This window comes from Eulemur rufifrons, chromosome 18 (genome assembly GCF_041146395.1).
Source record: "Eulemur rufifrons isolate Redbay chromosome 18, OSU_ERuf_1, whole genome shotgun sequence".
Classification (NCBI taxonomy): Eukaryota; Metazoa; Chordata; class Mammalia; order Primates; family Lemuridae; genus Eulemur; species Eulemur rufifrons.
In genome coordinates this window covers 49470605-49494375 of record NC_091000.1, presented here as the reverse complement: position 1 = coordinate 49494375, position 23771 = coordinate 49470605, and the positions used below count along the sequence as shown (strand labels likewise).

At 42.0% G+C, this 23771-nt stretch overlaps 2 protein-coding genes across 2 annotated transcripts in view; one reads left to right on the top strand and one right to left on the bottom strand.

Moving 5' to 3' along the window:
- The window catches only part of ALDH5A1 (aldehyde dehydrogenase 5 family member A1), a 277572-nt gene extending 258663 nt beyond the window's left edge, over positions 1-18909 (top strand). Inside the window, exon 11 of the transcript XR_011236045.1 lies at positions 18896-18909. The gene's annotated coding sequence lies outside the window, so the exon portion shown is untranslated. The remainder of the gene's footprint in view (positions 1-18895) is intronic.
- The window catches only part of RIPOR2 (RHO family interacting cell polarization regulator 2), a 104938-nt gene that overhangs the window by 6898 nt on the left and 74269 nt on the right, over positions 1-23771 (bottom strand). Inside the window, exons 12-21 of the mRNA XM_069493028.1 lie at positions 22718-22847; positions 22234-22383; positions 18289-18963; positions 14820-15001; positions 12402-12570; positions 9699-9834; positions 8117-8278; positions 6979-7137; positions 4058-4260; positions 1095-1178 (exon numbers count right to left, since the gene is read on the bottom strand). Coding sequence (XP_069349129.1) covers positions 1095-1178; positions 4058-4260; positions 6979-7137; positions 8117-8278; positions 9699-9834; positions 12402-12570; positions 14820-15001; positions 18289-18963; positions 22234-22383; positions 22718-22847 — 2050 coding nt within the window. The remainder of the gene's footprint in view (positions 1-1094; positions 1179-4057; positions 4261-6978; positions 7138-8116; positions 8279-9698; positions 9835-12401; positions 12571-14819; positions 15002-18288; positions 18964-22233; positions 22384-22717; positions 22848-23771) is intronic.

The window sequence follows — 23771 nt, the reverse complement described above, 5'->3', positions numbered from 1 at the left end:
GGTCTTTTAGCTGGCATTAAGGATACTATCCTCTAGAAGAAAAGGAAAAGGAAAAGGCAAGGAATCTAGTGCTCCCAGACTTGGACTATGCCAGAGTTTAAAATTATAGCCTCTGCTTTAAATTTCACAGCATGTAAATCCATGAAAACCCATATGGATCACTGTATCCTCATGTCTTCGTTTACATTAAGTCTGTATCACTGACATCCATCACTGATATGTCACAAGGTATCAGGAGAGCACCCAAATAAATAGCAATCACTGTGGGCTTTTTTTTTTTTTTTTGGCAACCAGAAGGTAACTTTTTGACCAAGTAACAAGGAAGGCAAATTTCCCAGAGCTGTTTTTGGTCACAGGTTGTTAACTTTTCTTTTGAGGGTGTCAATCCTTTTCTTCATGTCCCATCAGGCCTGCAGGTCCCTGCCCCTTGTCCCAGGAGCCCATCCAAGATTTTGCCAAGTACTAAGGTGTGGCCTTCTCATTCTTTTCTCAGAACTGCTTAGTCTTATTGGTGGTGATGAAGGCAGGTCAAACGTAAATCTCGCCTGTTGAAGGGGAAACTCTTCCATGTTGGGAATTCTCAGCCTTCCTTGACTGTTTGTTTACATTCTAGCTCCCTCCCTGCTCACTGGCACCTCCTTCTGACAGGATCAAGATTGGTTCGCTGCTTAATAGAGAGAGTTGGTGAGGAACGACAAGGGGGAATTGAGTGGCATGCTGAATTTCAGCCCTTCTTTGCAAATCTTATTTGACCCTGCTGTCTGTTGTACACTGTAAAAATTGGTGAAATCCCCATATGATCTCTCTTTTAGGAAAAGATGTACTTTTCTCATACTGTCCTAAAGGCAAACTGATTCCCACAGGCTATTGCAAAACATGATTGTTTTCTGCCATTGACTGACTTTAACAAAACAGGGTCACATGTAGTTACTGTTTAAGGGAAGACAGGACCCCAAAACTAATATACAGCACAAAGGAGATGAGAAATACCACTACAAGAGGTACTTTCACATGCGAAAGAAAAGCTGGCATCTATACTTGGCTTAGCCTGGCTCAAAGCTGAACTGCCAGGAGGTTCTGAACCTGGGCTTTACCTCGAGGGTTTTCAGGGCCAGGCACGCTGCCTTCTGCAGCTGGAGGTTTGTCTTTGTCAGTGCTTCACAGTAATAGAGCAAGGCCTGAAAGAGAAGAGGGGACACGGTGAAGGCATTTTGATTTGTTCGCAGTTTGAGAGGCATATTATCATTTTTACTCCCTGAGATAAACTATAGCATATAACCAGGCATTTTGTATTACTTTCAGAACAAAAAAAAAAGATTATTAAAATTCACGTTGATGAAAAGAGCTGTTTATTCCATAAATTGATTCCTTATATTCTACTAGGTCATGGATTCTGGGGAATATGAAATTAGAAGATACAAAGTTATGATTCTGGCTTTCAAGGGGCCCTTAGATCTGGTAGAAATGCTAAGACTATTTAGAAAGAACTGTGGAGAAGAAATGTATTAGGTGCCCTGAGAAAGCTACACGATGCTAAGTGGGTCAGATAGAGAAGAGAGATCTTATGGAATGCCAGGGGAGTTTCACAGAACTGATGTCTGCACTGGACTGGAAATGATGGGTTAGATTTAGTTGGGAAGCTGGACGAGAAAAAGGCATCCAGGCAGAAATACGGCAGACAGGAGGAGGTGGAAGTCCCAGTGAGAAGGTATGGTTTCGGTTTGAGACAAGCTACGTTTGATACATGGCAAATGGTTGCTCTGAATAAAACTCTGTCTATAAAAGTAAATTTTCTTATTTTTGCCAAACGATTTTCTTCCTAAATATTTAGTTTACAAAACCTGTAGTACTTAATGTTAACTCAAATGAGTAAGAATCACTGTAAGTCATGTTAGTTCATAGGAAATGTAACAGTAATTACTTTTCAAGAAAATTAGGGGTAGAAAGAGAGGACTGACTTTTCTCTTTATTGGGCTATACTGTGCTTTTTTATTTTTGCTATCTGTCTGAATTACTTTTATGTTTAAAAGCAGAACTCAAGTCTGATCACCATACTCTAATACCTATCTGCTGAATCAATAAATGGTATTACTCTGTCATTTATATGATGATATTTCCTGGATTTATCCCGTTTCCGTGGCCACACATCTTGTCAAGGTCTTGCCTGCCTGGGCCATCACCACATTTCTGCTCCTGGCACCTAATGACGAGGGACACCCTTCCTCCAGCGTGCATTACCTCAATCCACACCCGCTCTCCTAGAATAGTCGAGTGCCTCCCTTTTCTTTGCCTAGTATCAAACTAAAACTCCTCACTTTGGGCTTTTCAAGATCCTAGACCAGTTGGCTCCCCACTGGCTCCCCAGCCGCCCTCTTTTCCTGCCGTACTCACTGATGTACGCAGTGGCTGTGCTTTCCACAGACAACTCCACGTACTCTACTCTCCTCTTTGACGGACCTCATTTCTGAGTAGCTTCAAAGTTTGTCCTAGAGCCAGTCCCCACGTCACTAACCAATGTGTGACCAGCTCTCTGGTTTTCTTCTTTACGATTTTCTATGAGTTATATTTTCCTTGTTATTGATTGATTGATTGATTGAGATGGGATCTTGCTATGTTGCCCACACTGGTCTCAAACTCCTGAACCCAAGTGATCCTCTCACCTTAGCCTCCCGAGTAGCTGGGACTACAAGCACACACCACTGCGCCTGGATCTTGTTTTTTAAATTAACTGTCATTATTTCTATGTATCTGGATTGCATTATATATCTGAATTTATAAGTATATATATTTCTAACATGTATCTCAACTTCCTAACATGTGATTTTGAGCATATTACTTGACTTCTATGCCTTCCTATGACTTAGTCTGCTAATCTGCAAGATGGGTGTAATAATAAGACCTATTTATAGGGGCTTTATGACTCTTTAATGTGAGGACACATACAAAGGACTGAAAACAGGGCCTGACACAAAGTAAGCCCTCAATCAATATAGCTATAATATTAGCTATTCCTAATACATTTTCTTTTCTTTTCTTTTCTTTTTTTGTTGAGATAGAGTCTCACTCTGTTGCCTGGGCTAGAGTGCCGTGGCATCAGCCTCGCTCACAGCAACCTCAAACTCCTGGGCTCATGGGCCACCATGCCTAGCTAATTTTTTCTATATATATTTTTAGTTGTCCAGCTAATTTCTTTCTATGTTTTTAGTAGAGACAGGGTCTCGCTCTTGCTCAGGCTGGTCTTGAACTCCTGAGCTCAAACAATCCGCCTGCCTCGGCCTCCCAAGGTAGTACATTTTCTAGTGTGACTCCAAACTACTCATGAAATATGCCTGTGTGCACACATACACATGCACGCATACACACAAATGTTTACCACGATATTTTTCAGAGTTGGAAACTACACAAATGCCCACCGATATAAGAACATAAATGCTAGAATGTCCATATGCTGACATGCTATTAATCCATAAATATAATGAAGTAGGTCAATATGTTCTGACATGGAAAGAAAATAATCATTATATATCACATTTAAAAAATCAGTTATGAAACAGAACAGTGTGATCTCATTTTTAAAAACTATATATGTTAACATATATTAATATATAGAAAAAATATCAGGTAGGCACTGAGTTATTAACAGTTTTTTCTGGAGGCTTGACTTGTGGGGCACTTGTCTATTTATATTTCTTTGGTTTTTATTAATTAGTTAATTAATTAAGAGACCTAGTCTTGCTGGAGTGCAGTGGCATGATTATAGCTCACCACTGGAACTTCATATTCTTGGGCTCAAGTGATCCTCCCACCTCAGACTCCTGAAAAGCTAGGACTACAAGTGCATGCCACCACACCTGGTTAATTTTTTTATTTTTTGTAGAGATGAAGTCTTGCTCTGTTGCCCAGGCTGGTTTCTTTAGTTTTAATTATTTTACAGAGTATGTATTATTAACAAGCAGAAGAAAATCATTTTATAAAAGCATGGAAGCTAAAGTAATAGTAGTAAGTGATACAAAATTAAACAAGCTTCTCACTCGATGGCCATGATTTAGTGTCCTACCTTTTCCCTGAAATGCTCATTTTTGGAGGCTGCTGCCAAGAAAAGTGTCACAGCCTCACTAACTTCATTGTTGTCTCTGGTTAATAGCAGAGCCAGAGTCCTGAGCACTTCCTGCTGGGCCGGGAGGCTGCCAGGAGCAAGGTCTCTCATGGTCTGTAGCAGGTTTTCATCTCTTAGTGATTGCAGAGTCTGGACCATAGAAACTAGAGGGTAAGAGGGAAACAGAATTCTCGTTCAGACATACTAAAGTAACATGCTCATTAGAACTATAAATAGGACTCAAGAATACATGAAAGTATATACATAACAATAGGCCCAAGTATATATGAAAAATTAGTATATGATAAAGGTGGTGTTTCAAATTAGTGAGAAAAGGACAGATTATTCAAATAACTGTATTGAAGTGAGGGGCAAACCATATGGGAAAAAAGTGAAGGGAGGTCTCCATCTCATAATGGCTGCAAAAACAACTTACATATGAATTAGTCAAAGGTAAAAATATATAGTGAATAAAATATAAGTAAACTTTTTTTACAATCTTCTATATATATACGTATGTGTGTGTATATATATATGTATGTGTGTATATGTATATATATCTCTCAAAGATTCAGTTCCTCGTTTAGTCATACCTGTTGGCAAAACTCTAATCCTGGGTGAACCCAAGTCTGCGTTGAGGCAATGGAGCCCTGATGGAGAAACCCACTTAGGTGGTTGGAATATGGAGACAATGTGATCAAAGTTAAGGTTTTGAGTCCCATTTGGACAAATTGACCATGTTATAAATAAGGAATATAATCTCTAACTAGATATCCAACATGGGCATCTATTAGTCACAAAAACACTAGGATGAAAGTGTGTTTGGTCAGCACAGATGGGAAAATAAAAGCTAAAATTCATGTTCCACCAGTAGAGTAGCATCCTTTACACAGTGGATAAATTTGTGAATTATCTAGATTTTTTTTGCTCTAATTTCCTATTTTCCCTGCTATGGATATTCTGTCAACCTCACTGCTTTGTAAAACCCTAGTTTAAAAAATGGCCTAGTAAAAACCTTGAGACAGTATTATGTATTATAACATCTAAATAAAAGAATCAGAAAACAACCTATGTTACTTAACAATACAACCAACTACATTAGTATACAGGGATATTAATCTAATAACTGATAAAATCTAATAAAAATACTTTCAAAGACTATTTAATAACACAGAATATAATGTCAAATAAAAAATGGGATATAATACTCTGCAAGGAATAATTACAGTTTTGAAATAAAAAACCCATTCAACTAAAAAATACATTCAACTTTAAAAGCAGGAGAACGAGAGATTTGAATTTTTTTTCTTTATATTTCTCTGTTTTCTAAATTTTCTTTTTTGGGTTTTTTTTTTTTTTTTTTTTTTGAGACAGACTTTCCCTGTGTTGTTGGGGCTAGAGTGCCAAGGTGTCAGCCTAGCTCACAGCAACCTCAAACTCCTGGGCTCAAGCGATCCTTCTGCCTCAGCCTCCCAAGCAGCTGGGACTATAGGCACATGCCACCACACCTAGGTATTTTTTTTCTATTTTTAGCTGCCTGGCTAATTTTTTTCCTATTTTTAGTAGATACAGGGTCTCACTCTTGCTCAGGCTGGTCTCAAACTCCTGATTTCAAGCGATCCTCTTGCCTCAGCCTCCCAGAGTGCTAGGATTACAGGCATGAACCACCTCACCTGGCCATCTAAATTTTCTATAAAACAGTTCTTTTCCTTTTATAGTAAAAGAAAAAATACACTTAAAATGTTAGAGTTTTTTCATTGTCATTCCACATTCTGATCAGTAAATGAGTAGGCCTTTCTGGAGACCATGTACTAAGAGACTTGGAGATGTAAACTGCCACCAATATGAACTGAATAATATAGGCATTTTCTTAGACAATTGATTTAGACTATGATAAATTTAGTATCAAGAAATACAGACTATAATACTGTAAGACGCGTGGTCCTAAACCAGGTCTTCTTGCCTACACTTCCTCTTCCTGGTCCTCCGCGCGAGCACCGCCATTCATAAGGGTCATGCATAGACTCTCCCGTGCGCCCCATTGGTACTTTCCGGAGGAAGAGTTTCCTCTTTCACCATGATGCCAACCAACGTGCTGACCATGTTGTTGCAGGGTTTAATGTTTTGGAGAGAAGGACCAAGCCTGCGTCTGTGCCAGGCACGTCGCTGCTGTGCCAAACTCTCTACCTAGTCCCAAAGAACACACCTGATTTCTCCTGTCCCTTTCAACCTGCCCTGTCAAGGCTCTGTGGATTTATAGAGCACAAACCTGGGAACCAGAAATCTGTCGCTCTCTGCCTGGCTCCACTCATTTGATGCAGGTACTTACTTGATTTCTAGTATCTGAAGGGCCACATGAAATGGCCAGAATGAGCTTCCTGACTGCACCCCTGCGCTGGCACGTGCTCTCTTCATTCCCTGGACGTGCAGCCCCGGATTTAGTTTTCCTCCTTTGCCTTCTCACTGTGTTACCCACCCAACTTTTTTTAAGCCCCGTTTCTTCCTGTTATTAGTAAAAGCCCCACCAAAATGGGCAATATATAATAGTATTGCCTGTCGGTTTGATCCTACACATGGCAATACATTAATGAAGGAAAGAAATTCAACGAAATCTTAAATCATTCACCAACTTCCCATTAATGGTACACCTCTGGCTGATGATGGGGGTGCTCTTAGTAAATCCCCCGTCATTAACAAGAGGCTTACTAATGTTAAAAGTTCAGAAGTCATTTAAAAGACAGATCTCAGCTCAACTGTGAACAAAAAAAAAAAAAAAGAAAGGAAAAAAAAAGGCTACTATCACTAAAAACCACGATTAAAAAAGACCAGTGATAACTTCAAATTGAGCCACCACTGCGGTGTGACAAAAGAGCACGTCCTACCTTGCCTGGCCAGCTGGCTCAGATAACTCTCTAGGTCACTCACACCATGGCTGGTAAAGTAACTGTAATACTGGAAAACGGTGACGACTTCTGAGGAGAGGCTGGAGGAAAGCAGAGGCTCAGCCTGGTCCAGGATTTGGGACACCAGGGTTCGAAACACTATTTGGAAGGAAAAGATATAAAGCAGCTTAAGAAACATGACCTTTTATTCATTCATGCAATAGTTCATTTATTTATCTTTCATTGTGGTATAAGAGAGTGAAGTACACGAAGTGAGCGAATCTTCAGGATATAGCTGGACAGTCTTTGCACACGTGCACACCTGTGTAACTGCCATTTAGATCAGATACAGAAGGTGGCCAGCACCCCACAAGGTTTTCTTGTGCCCTTCTCAGTCTATAGCTACCCGCCCATCCCTACCACAGGTAACTAACAATCTGACTTCTATTGACATAAATTAGTTTTGCCTTTTCTTGACCTTCACATAAATGAAATTAAACAGTATGTACTTTTTATATCTGGTTCCTTTTACCTAACAAAGTATCTGTGAGAGTCATCCAATTGTTGCTTGTAGCAACAATGTGTTCTTTAAAAAAATTACTGTGTAATACTCTATAATATGAATATATTAAAATTTATCCATTCTTTTGTTGTGGGCATTTGGGTTATTTCCAATTTTTGGCTCTTGTGAATAAAGTTGCTATGAATCTTCTGATACATGTCCTTTCTTGTGAATATAGCACTTATTTCTCTTTATATATTTAGGAGTGGGATTGCTGGATCATAGGATAGAGGGTATATTGAACTTTTGTAGAAACTTCCAAACAGTTTTTTCAAAGTGGTTGTATCATTTGACACTCCCATACTGGCGACATTTTGATGAAAAAAGTATACCTACAGAAATAGTAATACACAGAAATTTAGTAGCTTTAAAAGTCACTGCTGATATTCTGAATTAAAACATGCTCAACATCTTTCTTTTCTTAAATCTAACTGAGTAGATGCTGTTTTCCCTGGAGAGGACACCATTTTTTCTGAGCTGGCCATTTGTGTGCCCCCCATCCTCAGGCTGTGGGGCAAGAGGCGGCGCACACTCTCACACCAAAGGACAGAAACTCTCTCTGCTGCTGTCTTGTACCTGGGTCTGCAAGTCCTGGATATTCTTTGTTGACAGTTCTGGCAAAGCTGGCTTCCAGCTGCTTAATCACCCTGTCAGCTGAACTGTGGTAGACACCAACTGGGCTGCAGCACTTGGTCCAGAATGACAGCAAAGACAGCTTTTTGTGAAACTCTGGTATAGCTGGAAAAGAAGAGCAACCCCCCCATCCCATGACACATGTGTTAAAGGAAGCAGATGGAGACATGTACCTGGTTGGGGGAGTGTGACTGGGGGCCTCTGTGTTTTGTTTTGTTTTTTCCCTATAGGACTGCGGTTTTCAGTTGGAACTACAAGATTCCTCTGTGATTGGCAGAGGGTCCAAAGGGTAAAGAAGTTACAATGAGGAACTCATTGGAGAACAAAGAAAATGGAGGAAAAACAAGGCTGATTGCTTTCAGTGATAAGAAACACAGCAGCTCTACCCTTGGGAGACATTCCAATCATCTCATCTCCTGTAACTTTATAGCAAAAATCACACAGGATCAGAAACCCAAACTTCAGGAGATTTTCCTAAGGGGGTGGGACGTAGCAGTAGGTGGCCAGAGGGCTCTCAGACTGCAATGACTGGACAGCTTGGTCTCCGCGGTGCAGGGTCAACATTTCACTGGGATGTGGCTGTGATTGTGAGAGGGGCCTGGGAGAGGACAGGACATAAGTCACTTGCAGCCCGAGTGTCCTGCCCTTTGATATGCCTCGCAGAGACCTGTCAAGGTCACTTGCTTCTAGTAGGAATGGATGCAGGAGGCAGAAATGTATAGGGAAAGGGAGTTTAAGGCTTAATCAGAGATGATCTAGAAGATCTTACTTCCACTGAATATCTGATGTGAAAAGAGACATAAATTCTTGTCTTTACAAAAGTGCCCTGTAGACAGACCACACAAATTCAAAGGTATCTTCCCCATGGCAAGTTCTCTATTTAAAACTCTCAGAACCAGGACTCTCCTGGGGCCTTTGAATCTATGCATCTCTACCTTTCCCCAGCAAGGTTTGGAAGCATCTTCCATTTGACAGTCAGTATAGGAGTTGCCATAGCCAGGTCCACGGCACAAGGACAGTCCTGACCATCTGTCCTTAAAGAAAATCACACCATCAGAAAGTCTGTGAAACTCTGCCTGTGAGGTGGACGCTGTCTCTGTGTCTGTGTCTGACTTCTGGGAGGTGGAGGCCCTATAGGAAAAACTGTATGGAATTGGGTGCAGTGGCACATGCTTCTAGTCCCAACTACTCCTGAGGATCATTTGAGCCTGGGAATTCAATGAGACTGGCCTGGGCAACAAAGGGAGACCCCTGGCTCTGAAAAAACCATAAACACACACACACACACACACACACACACACACACACAAATGATAAAATGAAATAGCTATGTGTCCGCTGTTTTGACTCAGCAGGCTGAAGTGTGGTGTTAACCAGCCCAACTAGCATAGAGACCTTACTCTATTCTATGGGCTAAGATTGCTTTTCTGTTTTTCCAGCAACATAATGAACAGTCATAGGCAGCAAATTGGGCTGGGGGATGTCATCGTTCACATGAATGCTGGTGTCATTGGCAGGTACTTACCTTCCACGACAGAACTGATATTTCCTATGTTCTCATCACTGACAGCTGCGAGTTTCTCCATCACTTGGATCTGCCTAGAAAGCTTCTCTAAGAGATTTCTCGCCACGAATGGGGTTTTGCTTGAGAAAACAATTTGCTGATAAAACAAACAAAACCACTGTTTCAATGACGTTGTTGTCAACAGAGCTTTCCCTAACCAGCCTTCCTGAATGAGGTGATGATGCTAAATAAACTCCTATAATGTTTTTTTTCTAGCTCGATAATGTTCCTCATTCCACGCCGGTGACAACATCTGATGAAATCAGACATGTTTTTGTTGCTTTACATTTTTTCATGCCTGCATAAATTCTGGAATTTTCTTAGTAGTAGGGCTGCAAGGTTACTGTGAAGCTGCCTTCCCTTTTATGTACTATAAATCTGATCTTCTTCTTTGAAAATTGAAGGGCAGATTTAGGTTGTGTCTTGGTGTGTAAGCAGAAAAAGATTTGTTTTAAAAGTATGGTAATTTTTCACAGTATGGTTTTATTGTTTTATATGTTTTTAAGCTGAAAATTAAGAGAAGATTATATAGTAATTATAATTACAATCAGAGCTATCTCATTACAATTAATGAGTGCTTATAATGTACCAGGCACTGGTCTGAGGCTTATGTAATACATGTATTATGTGATTTCTCACAACCACCCAGTGAGGTAGGTCGTATTTATATCCCCATTTTACTGGTGACAAAACTGAGGCACAGAGAGGTTAAGTAACCTGCCTAAGGTCACAAAAGCATTAAGTAGTTTCACTTGTGTGGGAGTCATAAGCATGAAGAGGGCTGAGAGAGGAAAGGGTGTAAGTCACTTGCAGCCTGACGGTTCTACTCCTCCCTGTGTCTCTCAGAGATCTGCCCTGGGCACCTGGGAGGCATGGACGCAGGGTGCAGTCTCAGACTTCCATGCTCCACTAAAGCATTTGGGCTCTAAAACAAACAGGATCTTCAAACTCAAAAGTCTAGTGTAGCAATTATGTACTAACACTTTTTATGTAAGTAAATACAGTAGCAATGGACTGCTTTATTCAAAAATAATTGTAATTGTAGCTATTATGAGTCTTAGAGGATGCCCATTTTTTATCTCTCTGCAATTATATACTGAGTGAATAAGTAAACTCACAGATTCAGGAGTGAGTGCAAGTGAGAAATTAAGTTTCTTACCCTTACCCCTTCAATCTATATCTTTATATCCATCTCTTTCGTTTGTCTAGGATTGGTCTTCCCCACCAAAGAGCTGAAATGTTATAACCATGGCCTGAAATGTTATAGGGAGAAACTCTGCACTGACTACTACATGTCAATTGGTTCTTGGGAGAAAACATCCACCCCTTGTGGAAGAGAATTCTCTTATGTCTTACAAAATAGCTACTTTCCTCTAATAGGTAAACCAGCGGTTTGCTCTGCCCAGTATCAGGCTCAGCAAGGACAAAGAGCTGTGAAAGTTGTGTCATTCAAATGGTTGGTGAGTATGGAATAGCCATAAGTAAACAAAATCCTTGTCCCATTTTGGTCAGAAAAGAAATTGTATCTTCTCCTAGATTGGTTTTCAGAATCATGGTGTTTAACCTCAATACTCAATAGAAGAGTTCAACTAGGGTGTTGGCCAACCAAGTGGCAAGGGTTATAATCGCCAGCCAGTTCCCACTGCACGTAAGTTGTCTGAAGCTACCCTGAGGTTCGTCATTGGTGGTGGAGAAGCGTATTCTTCTTCATCTCCCCACCAGCGTGTTACCAAGGAAGCAAAACTGCCCCACTCCTGGCCTTCCTAGGGCCCTGACTCCTCACCCTGACTCTTGCTTTCCAGCTGGTCCCGGGCTCTTAGGAGCACAATTCCTCCTCTGTTTGCACCTTTCCTGCTTGACTGGTTTCCCTGAAACCATTATTACATTTGCTTGCACATTTTCTCCCTGTTCTATGCACATCCAAGCAAGCTGGGGGAAGAACAATATCAGGAGAAAACAAGCAACAAGGCAAGGAGGAAGCTTTCCAGTAGATGCTTGGGGAAAAATGCCTTGTTCAAGACAGAGGAAACCCATCCTTCAACAAAAGAATTTCAAAAGATTCGCTGCACTGTTGAAAAGCCTTAAGTGGTAGACAGCTTGAGATGAGAAGAAAAATCAGCTCTATGGTGTTCTAGAGTGAGAGCTGACTGGTGATGATGATGACCCAGAGAAGTATTTCTTCCCATTGCTAAGAAGAAGTACTTACTCAAGATCTGGGAAAACATGGTTAGGTTTTTTAGTGCTTTGCTTTTAGCTATCCAAGGGCGAAAAACGAATTCATGTGACATTTACATTCTTATATGTTCAGTGCTACTGACTTTCAAACTCCATTTGCAGATGGCAGAATACAAACACCTTTAAAAAAATTTCTTAAATTGCTCTCATCTACTACCACATTAGTCAAAATCGAGAGCTAGCCATATTCCACCTACTACCTTTTAAGGTCTCCAGACCTTAAAGGTCTCCAGGTCTTAAGATGAAAAACTCAGGGTTGAAGCAGCATTGGCATGCCCATCAGAGTTTTTGAGTTGGCTCAAAGCAAAGCAGGACTGTTCTCTTATTCCTGAATTCTCATTTCCCCAGCAAAACTGAAAAACGAAAGCACGCTTTCTTGGTACGTAAACAACCTGGATTCTCAAACACAAAAGCGGTTGCTGATCCTACCTGAACGAGTTGGGTGCAGTACTGCAGGTGCCTGACAATGGTGATGTCCAGGCTCTCATTCCCTGTGGTCAGTGGGAGAGGGCTTCCCGCCACACTGGTCCCAACTCCTGTGTCTTCAGTCAGTGCTTCACTAAGATGCCCTCTGGCTTCCGGGTGAACTGACCTATAACTGTTGAAGCAGGAAGGTGGGCAAAACATTAGCCATTTCTGTGCACAAACCACAGGTCAACTCAACATGGCTCGCGTCAGGCCTGAATAGCTCCCGCTGAAAATGGTCTTTCACTTGCCTACCTTGAAAAATAGAGATACCTTTCAAAAATGACTTAATTCAGCCTGGTTGCCAATTTGCCTAGTGTTAAAAGACCATGCAAACAAATTGCTTCCAGAATTCTCTGTTTGCTTCTCAAGCACAATGAACCATTTATGAAGTAGTTCACCAAGAAATCTGTGAAATGTGCCCTCATTTTGCATTTGTTGCACTTTCCTGCTCTGTTGACAGAGTGATCTGCCAAATTCTCTGGGATTAAACTGTCCTCTATATTTGTGGTTTCCCAAGGGCAATACCATTAAGAAATAATCTGTCAAGACTTTTTCCTGGCTTCAGATCAATTGCTACTTGAAGAAAAGAAAAAAGGAAAGCTGCCAAGAAGAGAGACACTATGTTCTATCCATACAAAAGTTAAAAGGGGTGTTTGAATATTGAGAGGCATAGCTTAGTTCTGCCTCTCATGTTTTATTTAAATCTCACTGTTGAACTATCTAAAGTTATATTATGATGGGCATTTACATTTAAAAAAATCTGTTGCATATATTATCTAATTTTATTCTTAAATCTGTGTACTAGGGAGGGAGGGAATTGTAGTCTCATTTCACATGACTAGCAGGGATGTTAATGAGCATGTCCTGGTTCACACAGCTAGATGGGACAGGGCAGCTTTTGGCTTCTAGCCTCACACTCCCCAGTGTCTACAATTTATAAAGCTCATTCACCAGAGTTTAGAGGCTTTGAATGCTTTATTCTGATTCACATTTGCCTCCAAGGGAAAACCACTCAGCTTGTGTGTTGGCAGTGAACACATGGCAGTCAATATATATTTAAAACACACATACACACGCTTTCCCCTAATACCTCTGATGCCATACAATAAGATTGATTGAATTAGACATATTTAATATTAATGTTCTGCAAAATGTACAAAAGCTGTGGTATTTTTGCTGTTTAAATGCAAGAAGAGAAAGAGTTTAAATGGATGCCTGACCTTGCTCGATCGTGTAACAGCTTACGTTAACAAGTATACAGAACAATTTTTGGTCAAGAAGCATTTCACAAATTCAATCAAGCTAGAAAAATCTCAATGTAGAATGTAGAACTATAATGTAAGCATTACATTCATTTAATAAATTTTCTTTGCTAAGCCCTCAGTTTGTTCACGGGGTAAATTCTAGTTCTCATGGTTTTTTCCTGGTTCTGTTGTGGAAGAAGAAATGCTTCAGGAACAACAAAAACCAAAAACAATAACATCTGTCACAGAAAGATTTGTGAAGGATGAATCATCATGGCCATTGTAACTTGAAAACCTGTTTATGTGACATCATGCCATAGGTAAAGATGGGTGGGCAATCTACCCTTTCCTTTGGGAAAGGGTGTGCATATTCTTTTGCAGCAATTGATGGAGGCAGGTTCCATTGTGCTTGTTTTATTCATCTATAATTATAAAATGGGCCCCAGGCATTAGCTCTAAAAATGTGATTTGGCTGCCCAATGATGCCTGATGGAGAAGGTGACAATATTTCACCTTCACCACCCCCACCAGGGAGGTCACATTCTTCACCTAGAGGGCTGCAGATCCAGGGGCAGTTATCAGTCATCAACCGTCCCTTCTTACATTCCAGGGAAAATATGTGCCGTGGGACTTAAACCTGGCTTTGACGTGTGCATTGATGAGCTTAATCTCATGCAAAGACTCACTGGGCTTAAGCCGACTGAGAAACAGGTAAAGGGACGGGAAAACAAACCTCCCCAAAACAAAGACCAAGGAGAACAGGTCCAAATTTACCATCCAGTAGGAGTACTCCAGAAACAGGGTATACCTGGTTAATTTGGAATTAATTGCATGGGGTCCAATTGTAGACAGTGAACCTTATAAGATGTATGCAGAAAACATGCATACAAAATTTTCCCCTTCATTCATAAAGAAGGAAAGAAATTTATTTTCCCTCGAGCAATTCAAAAGAGGTGAGCAATATTTAGAAGTTGTACTTGACAATGAAAAGAAACTGTAAGCCAATTGGTCACTCATGTAGGGAGTTTTATCTTCCCTGGATCAGATGTGCATCAGGTCCCCTCTGATGGTGACAAACAACTACTATACCAGCTATGACAGGAGAAATACAAGCAGACACTAACTTCAGACTTACCTATGTTTCTCAGTCTCAGTGTCTGAAAATACTGAGTCAGCACCTCCTCCAACATTACAAACCTCATCACCATCCTCTTCCTCGTCAAAATCAGAGGTGTTCAGGAAATCAAAGCTTTCTAAAGCACTTTCAACTGTAAGACTTAAACTGGAAGACCTGCTGCGGCTTACTGCTGGCTTGCACTGCAAAGGTAGAAGGCACCAAGGAGAGAAGCCATCAACACATTCAGAAGGAGAAAGAGGACACGTGACACTCAGTTGCAGATGTGACATTTTTTTCAAGCTTTTATTTTTTTCTTGGCATTTTAAAAAAATGCATTTTAAAAAACTTTATATCCAAAAAAGAAGTACAACCATGGACAAAATGGCACAATATCTGGGATTTGTCTCAAAATAATCCAGAAGGAAGTGAGCAGGTAGAAGAACAGATGAAACAAGATTGGCCATGAGGTGATCACCATGGAGGTTAAAGGATGGGCATGTTGGGATCCATTATGGGATGTTCCCTATTTCCGTTTAAAATTTTTATAACAAAAAGTTTTAAAAATATGACAACCACAAAGCTTTGGGAAACAGAAATGCTATATTCCCTCTGCCTAATGCTCATTCTTAAATAGAATACAACCAACAGACAAATTTTAAGAGTTACTGAGTTGATGATGAATCTCTAATTTCAAGAGGCAAGATCTTCAGTGTCCTGAGACAGGTGCTAGCTATCTAAGGCACCCGCTCTAAAAGACGAACAAAACAAATCCTAGAAATGGAAAACTGCTCAAATTCACCTAGCTCATGCTCTCTAGGTAAGAAGTCCTACATTTTCAGGTTATATTCACAGCATATAATTTTTCCTTTCAGTATCATGGAAAAAAATGAATGCCTTGGGCATGATAAGAACTAGCCCTGCTTTCTCTGGGGCTCTAGCTTGAAAGGAACAAGCCCCATCTCTTCTCTGACCAGGCCCTGGAATTATGGGAACAAACCTATTCTATGGCCTGGAGCATTCTCTAATGCTGGGCATAAGCTGAAACATTACAAACAGAACGATGCCAATTGCTGTGGGCACAGAGACAGAGAGAAGTATTTCCAAATATTCAAGAAGATGCTGGGGTGGATTGAATGGGATAAGTCCTGCAAATAAGAAGCACTAAATGTCCTCCATCCAGTTAGGTGGCACTCCTTGCTGATTTCTTAGCACAAGGTAGGAAGGGCCTTGTAGGGATTTGTCTCTGACACTCAAGATGGCACAAAAGCACATAGGGAAAATGTCTTTCAGTCTTTTAAATCACAGTTGTTTCATTCACCCTCAGTGATCTCCGTCCAAGAGGCAGCATCATTTAGTTTCTGATCCTCAAGATGTTTAGCATCCTAGGAATGTGAAGGAAGGGGGAGAAAAAGAGAGAGCTTTGTCCAGCTGATGCTTTAATTCTGGCTGGATACAAAGCCACTTGTCCCAGGCCTAAACTCCCATGAAGTTTTCAATCTTAGGGGGAGAGAGGGAGACAGTCTGGACTCAACCCACTTCTAGGGTCCTGTTTCTTAAACTAGCTATCCACACACCTTGATCCTGTGAGGTATGGGTGTGTTTAAATACTGGTCGTAACAAAAAAAGGGGGCAGTTGAAGATTTCAGTAGCAGAATAGTTTTGGAACAACAGCAGACTGAAATAATACTCTGGAAAGAAATCTGTAACCACCAGGTTTTTATAAAACTAACAGATGATGTGCTTCGTGTTTCCCAGTGGATTGAACTACGCATCAGCATCCTAGATGCCTGGAATAGGAGCTCCCATCACTACTGACTTTCTTTAAGGCATTCACTTCAGGTGGGGTCAATTTGTGTCTCCGATCTCTGAAACGAACACCTTTTGCCCACAACACAAAGCTGTCAACTGTACAGAAAAGGTGGATGCTCAGTGGAATACCAGACAAGCAACCTCCAGGCACGAACCCTGAGCTGATGCTTTTGAACTACATTTTAAAGAGAGCAGATTCAGGCTGCCCTTCCCCGCTTCTGGGAGGCTCTGCTGAACTAATCTGTCATGAGCATTCAAGGACCTGGAGAGTTAGAGCCTGAATTATCTGCCTTAGGCACAAACGTCCTCCAGAGCTAGGTCAGTATGACCGAATAGAGAGATAAGATGGTTAGAAAAGCCTTGGAAATGTAGTTCCAGATGCCTTTGGGAACCACATCTTAAAACAGTCATACGAAGGGATGCAACAGTCCTCTGTGGGTTGGTTCTCAGCTTGCCACTGCAACCTTACTGTCAAGCCTTTTTGTGGACCAGGTCCCCTAAAGAATGGCTCTTTCAAGAAAAAGGATCCAAGTCCTCTTCTATGTGACAATATAAATCAGAGTGGCAAAGAATACAAGAAGTGGCCGTGAGATTTGAGACAAAAATTCAAGTTCTGTCTCCTTGTACAATTTTCTTTTCTTTCTTTCTTTCTTTTTTTAGGTGACAGGGTCTCACTTTGTTGCCCAGGGTGGAGTGCAGTAGTGTGATCATAGCTCACTGTAACCCTGAACTCCTGGGCTCAAGTGACCCTCTTGTCTCAGCCTCTGAAGTGGCTAAGACTACAGTGCATGTGTCATCATGCCTGGCTAATATTTAAATTTTTTGTAGAGATGGAGTCTTGCTATGTTGCTCAGGCTGGTCTTGAACTTCTGGCCTCAAGTGATGCTACAGCCTTGGCCTCCCAAAATGCTGGAATTAGAGGCATGAGCCACTGTGCTCAGCCTTGTGCAGTGTTTTTAAAAAATGTAATCCATGTGCCAGGTGGAGACAGATGCATTCTGATGGAGCAGTAATGATCTAATTATTAGGACCTCCTGCCTGAGAGGAAATCATCCCTCTCATCCTACATTCCCACCTCTACCCTGGGCTGTCTGATCACCATGGATTGAGGACGATATCTCTGGTGGAGGCTGGGGTTTCCTGACTGCAAGAGTAGAACTGACGATTATTCATTGATGATTAATTGGAGATCCTGACTTGCTGCTTCGGGCCAAATCCAGAAGGGAATCCTCCAAGCAGGCAGTGCTATGCAGGGTGGGAGAGGGAGAGAAGGATGCCGGTGGCTCTCACACTGGGGCCGGCTAACTCCGACTCCAATCAGGATAGGGGATCCCTGCTTTCATGACACCCTGACAGGGAGCCTACTCGGTGACATCTGTGAGACTATGATGATCAAAGTGCAACCATTTCACATTTGGGATTAGAAGGATTAACTCTGGGACTGGAGGAGTTCTTTAGAGTTTTTAATTTAAGTCCTCATCAACATAGTTAATCTCCTGTTACCAGGAACACAAAAAGTAATGTGCACTGTTGGCATAATGATCAATGCCATTTAAATGATTATCTATTGATCCTGTGATTGAACAGGATTTAAAAAAAGATACGCCATCTTAAGTAGAATGCTGGTTTAGGATGCTTCTTTCCAAACCTACTCCAATTTTTCTGAAGAGGTACTTACTTTTAGAATATCATCCAAATGCATGACTTCTTGGTTTAGATCCTGAAACTCTTTATACTGCTCTTTATGTGGTTCTAATGCAAGGAAAAGCCCGTTAAAGGCATCCTCTAAGCTTCCATCTAGAAAGGATCTACAGCCTTCGGACTCTCCACTGACGGAGCCCTCAAAGAGCAGCCGCTCTGTGGCCACTGGCACCTCTGCCGAGGTGAGCCTCTTGACCAGCTGCTTCGTGATGTTTCCCTCAAACGTGTCCAGTTCCACAGGCTTGAGTTCAGAGGCCTCATCCGACTCTTGCAGAAGTGCCTCCGCGACATCATTCTCGAGGAACAGGCGCTCAGCCCCGGCACCTGCAGACTGTCGGCGGCAAGGCTCGGAGGTGGCCGACGGGGCAGGTTTCCCGGGCGCTTCCGGGTCTTCCTTCTTCAGGTGTGACTTTGGGTCCTGGCCTTCTCCCAAGGAGTTCCTGGAAGATGCCAAGCTGGTATCATCCATGCCCTCATTCTGGGAGGACAGGCTGCTGTGGTTACGCTCTGCAGGGGTGATGGTAATTTCTGGATTTGTTGAGTTGCAGGTGAGGGCGCAGTCGCCATTGGGCAGGTCACTGAAGCTGAGAGAAAGTGGCATTTTCTCCTCGGCTGCCTTTCCATCTTCAAAGATGTCATCAGGTAGATTCGACTGTGGATAAGAGGCACTTGGTTATTATTTTTGATACAAATGATGCATTTGGCATGGTTTATCTCCAGACAGAATATAAAGCAATTAAAATTTAAGAGCCAGAACTTTCATAATATTAGCATTTTATTTCTTTATTTGTGTGTGTGTGTGTGCATGGCTGGCAGAAGAAAACAAGCCACTAAAAACCATTTCCATTGTTGAATCCAGGTGAAAGTTCACAGTACTATTCTTAGGTTTGACATTTTTCAAAAGAAAAGTTTGGGTGGGGGATGGTGCTTGTTTTCTAAATCCCAGCATCTCACAATATTTGGCAGCCATTGCTATGAATAATACTACAGATTTTTTTCCTTTTTTTTTTTTTTTTGGCATTTATCTTAAAAGACTTTCCAACATTCATGCTATTTCACTCCACAGATGTGATGCTTTGTTCTGCTTCAGTTACTCAATAATTATTTTTTTTTAAAAATTTCTACCCACAATCCCAAGCTCTTGAAAATGTTTTATTAATTTAGTAACCATGCCATAAATAATTCAAGGACAGCAACGCATTTGCATAGTTTCTCTAGAAATAAGAGAAAAGACTAATACATGGAACATCTATCTTCCAGGAGGCAAACCCCAGGGCTCCCAGTGTGTCTACAAACGCTGAGCCCTGTGTCAAGCACACTCAGCCTGTGTCACAGGTGTGCTCTGTGCTTCATGAAGCAGAACGCTGAAGAAAGAGGTCAGAAATATCCAGGTAACAAAGATAATTTGTTTATTCAGGCATTACAATTTTGAAGTCAACTTTCCTTGCACTGTGGAGTCTGTGTATAGTGTCTAAATGCCAAATGTTGCTTTGTGGAAATGGTTTTCTAGTTATTTGAGATTAATTTCATCAAAATGGCTCATTTTTCTTGGATTCCAGATTATTATTATTTTTCTCCCACCCTAGCCTCCTGAGTAACTAGGACTACAGGCATGTACCATCACGCCTGGCTAATTTTTCTTATTTTGTGTAGAGATGGGTCTTGCTATGTTCTGAGGTCCCTATGGAACTCCTGGCCTCAAGTGATCCTTCCACCTTGGCCTCCCAAAGTGCTGGGATTCCAGGTGTGAGCCACTGTGCCTGGCCCAGATTAGATTTTTAAAGTAAATGCTAAGTATTAATATCAAGCTAATGCCTATTTTAATCACATATGCAATGACGAATTCTCACAATAGTCCTGAGAATAAGCCTAGCACACAAAAATGTTACAGCAAGTGAAACGGGGTGCAGACAGAAAGACAAAGTCTCCGTGTCCTCCTCCAGCCATGTCCTGGGTCCCACTGCTGCTGGATCTGAGGTCACTAGATCCCAACACATGCAGTTAGTTCCACCCGAACTGTCCCTTCTAGTCCAGTGGGAAGGGGATTACTTTAACTACAAGACGAGTAAAACGGTATGTCACTGAGACACTCAAGTAACCTCTACAAGCTCAGTCTCTTCGCTTCCAAGACTGAGAATGTTTCCTTCTATTAGTGATTATGAAACTGTGCTCCCCAAAGTCCTTGAAGTGGTGGGTTCTGGTGTTCCTCTTCTTTTCCTTCAGCTTATTTATTTTAGTTTCTTCCCTCCCCTATTTGCACGCCCTCCCCCTAACACCTTATGCCTCTAGGAGAGATAAAAGGGGAACTGTTGGGGAGAGATAGGGGAAGGCCTGGAGTCCCATGATCTGAACCTCCTCCATAGGGGTCCCTTAGGCATCTCACAGAACCCGTGGGTGCTGCAGGTGGTCCTGCCCAGCCTCATCTGGTCTCCTGGGCCCGCCTCCCATGGCAGCAGTAAAGGAGCGGGGAGGCATTGGTGGTGGGGGGCAGGGGGACCGAGTAGTCACAATTCTTATTGAAATTCCAAAGTCCTCCCCAGCCATTTCTCTTGCGTTCTGATTCTCAAACCCAATTTCTACCTACCTAAGTGGCAAATATTGAGGTAGAATAAATTGAGTCTGCCCAAGGAGACTTATCTACCAAGGGGAGGAGTGTATCTACATCACACACAGAGGTGCAAGGGCATGCGTGCTGCAAGGGAAGTGTGACGTCGTGAGGGAAGGACCCCAGTGAGGACAGGGCTGCTGCCTGAGAAAGAGCTGGTCCTGGAGCTCAGCCTCAGAGGAGGGTGAGGCAGTGGCGAGGAGGAGGAGGAGGAGGAGGAGGAGGAGGAGGAGGAGGAGGAAGGAGTGCTTTCTAGAAGGAACAATGTGTGCAAAGACATGAGATCCTGAAAGGCCGTGGTGCCTTTGGAGGACACTGAGAAGCTCAGAGAGGCTGGAGTGGAGGACAAAGAGTGGAAAGGTCGGAGATGGGCCAAGCTGGGCTGTGGCCAGAAGGGAATGGCCACCCTGAGGACCTTTGTCTTTACCCAGCAGGCTATAGGAAGCTATCAAGATTTTTTCTAATCTTAACCTTGTTTCAACTATGCTATTAAAACTCTACCAACTCTCCCCACAACCCTCTAACCTGCAGCATATGAGCATGAATATACACATTATTTTGACAGTTACCTATACAATTGTATTAGCTCTGCTGTGTCTTGGTACATGTGAAATTCTATTAAACGTTAGCCTGGTCTTTTTCACCTGTGTTTTTTAATTCAATGAATAAGATACAATCATTATTATTATTAATCAGAAGACTTTTAGTCCTTTCCTCTCTGGACATTCAAAGATTACTAAAGTCTGTGAAGAACAGGATATTCTGTGTGTGTGTGTGTGTGTGTGTGTGTGTGTGTTAGTTCTCTGGTGACATGATGTACAATACATACAGTGTAGGTTACCTATTGTGTTCCTGTGAATTAAGGGTTTCTTTTACCAAGGTAGTATAAAATTAACAAATGCTACAATAAACTGAGAACTTCGTCAAATAAATAGCTGTAGTAAAACTGGTTGAAATCCTGAGTTCACTGAACGCCAGTTTTTGAGAGGCTTAAGCTTGTTTACCTTCTGAAATAAAATCTTCTTTGGCCTTAAGTGTGACTGTAGTTTTTAAAAATGAAAATCTTGTTACCATGGATATCTTTGCCACGATGGAGAAAAATCACAGCACAAAAACAGGAATCATTAGAAGAGGAGGATAAACCGCCTCTCTAACAACGTTGCATGCACGGCCAAGTTTTCCACCCCGCGGACAGGACAGCTGCAACCATGACCCAGTGACCCAGTGAGCAAGACAGAGAAGACAAGAGACATGCCGAAGCACACATGCCACAGGCCCTGCAGTCCAGCACTCCACACCCGGGCAGGCCACACTCACATAGAACTCTAGCACGGCCTGGGGCCTCAGCCTGAGGGAGGGCAGGTCACTGAAAGAGCGGCTGCGATGCAGCTTGGCAAGGAAAGTGTCTTGCAAGGCACTCAAGACAGACAGCCGCCTCGGCTTGTCTGGCGAAGGATGCAGCCACCTCTTCAGAAGTCAAAGCAAACGGGGGAGTTAGTGGGAAGAATCAGGTTACCATGTGCTGTTAGCTTTTTAGCAAGCGTTTCTGATTAAAACAAGCAGGCCATTGTTTACCGCCACTTCCTTAAAAGGCTGATCTTAGAGAATGTTTCAAAAAGTCTACACGTCATCATCAAAGCAATAGGAAAAGTGGGTGCTGGGAGAGGAAAGACAGGAGGCCCCCCCACCTCTGATGGAACTACTGGGAATCCCTGGCATTGTCTGTGAGGCATTTCAAACACGGGGTGCAAGCGCTGGCTCAGACTCATCGATTCTACTCCAGAAATCACACTGAACTTACAAAGAAGGAGTGATCTTTGAAGGTGGGCGTTTCCGGGGTGCCCTGGCTGTACATGGACATTCTCCTCTGCAGGGCTGCCGCCTTGTTCCCAGCGCCTGAGGAAGGGGTCGTGTCCTCTACGTCGAACGGGCTGCAAAACAACAGGTCCCCGTGTGTGCACGTTTGTTAAAATCACCTATAATTCATGGACCGCAGGCCAAGAGAGCACCTCATTATACCAAAGTAAACTCATTCCAGTGGGAACTGGGCTGGTTTTGGCTAAATTGGTAAGTCAGAAGATAAACCCAGATAAAAGAAACTGGAGCAGAAGTCTAGACCCACCCAAGGGACTGCAGATTACTATCACAGCTTTAAGTACAATTTATCTATACCCCGCAATGTGTCTGCTTCCTCATGGATATTAGAAACATAAACATATTAATGCTTGTCCCAACAGCACAAGATGTTGGAAAAGTCTGTAAGAAATTCTTTGAGCTTTGCAGGATACTTTAACAATGTACGAGATTAACAGACTATTGTTCAGTTCTAAAGAAAACACTCAAAAATAGAATCCCATTCATTTTGGTTGACAGAGCCTCTTGTGTGATTGAGAAGAGACTAACAGTCTGCTCACAATGATGCCACTTACCACCGTGATACCCGATTCATGCAGCAAGAGGAATGATCTTGCATCTGAGATGTCAGCGACTACAGACTAGGAGGAAGGAAGGGCTGGGCAAAGGCTGCTGACGCTATTTCAATGACAAGGTGACAGCATCTTTGCTGCTTCCACACCTGACTCTATTGCAAAGGAGACTCTGAACATTAATACTCAACGTGTCATATTTACTTGGTGACATGCCAGGAAAATAATATCAAATGTGAGCTACCAGTGTTAATAGCTTATCGTGACCTTTCTCAGAGAGTGACTTTGGGAAACCACTTTTAAATTTGTTTCTTTGACAAAAGAGGTCTCTTGCCCTTTGGAAATGCTCTATTTCAGTAAAGAGAGTGTGGAGGAACTAAAGATATTCAGAATTTTCCAGAGCAGCACGAAGTATATAAGGTAAAGAGG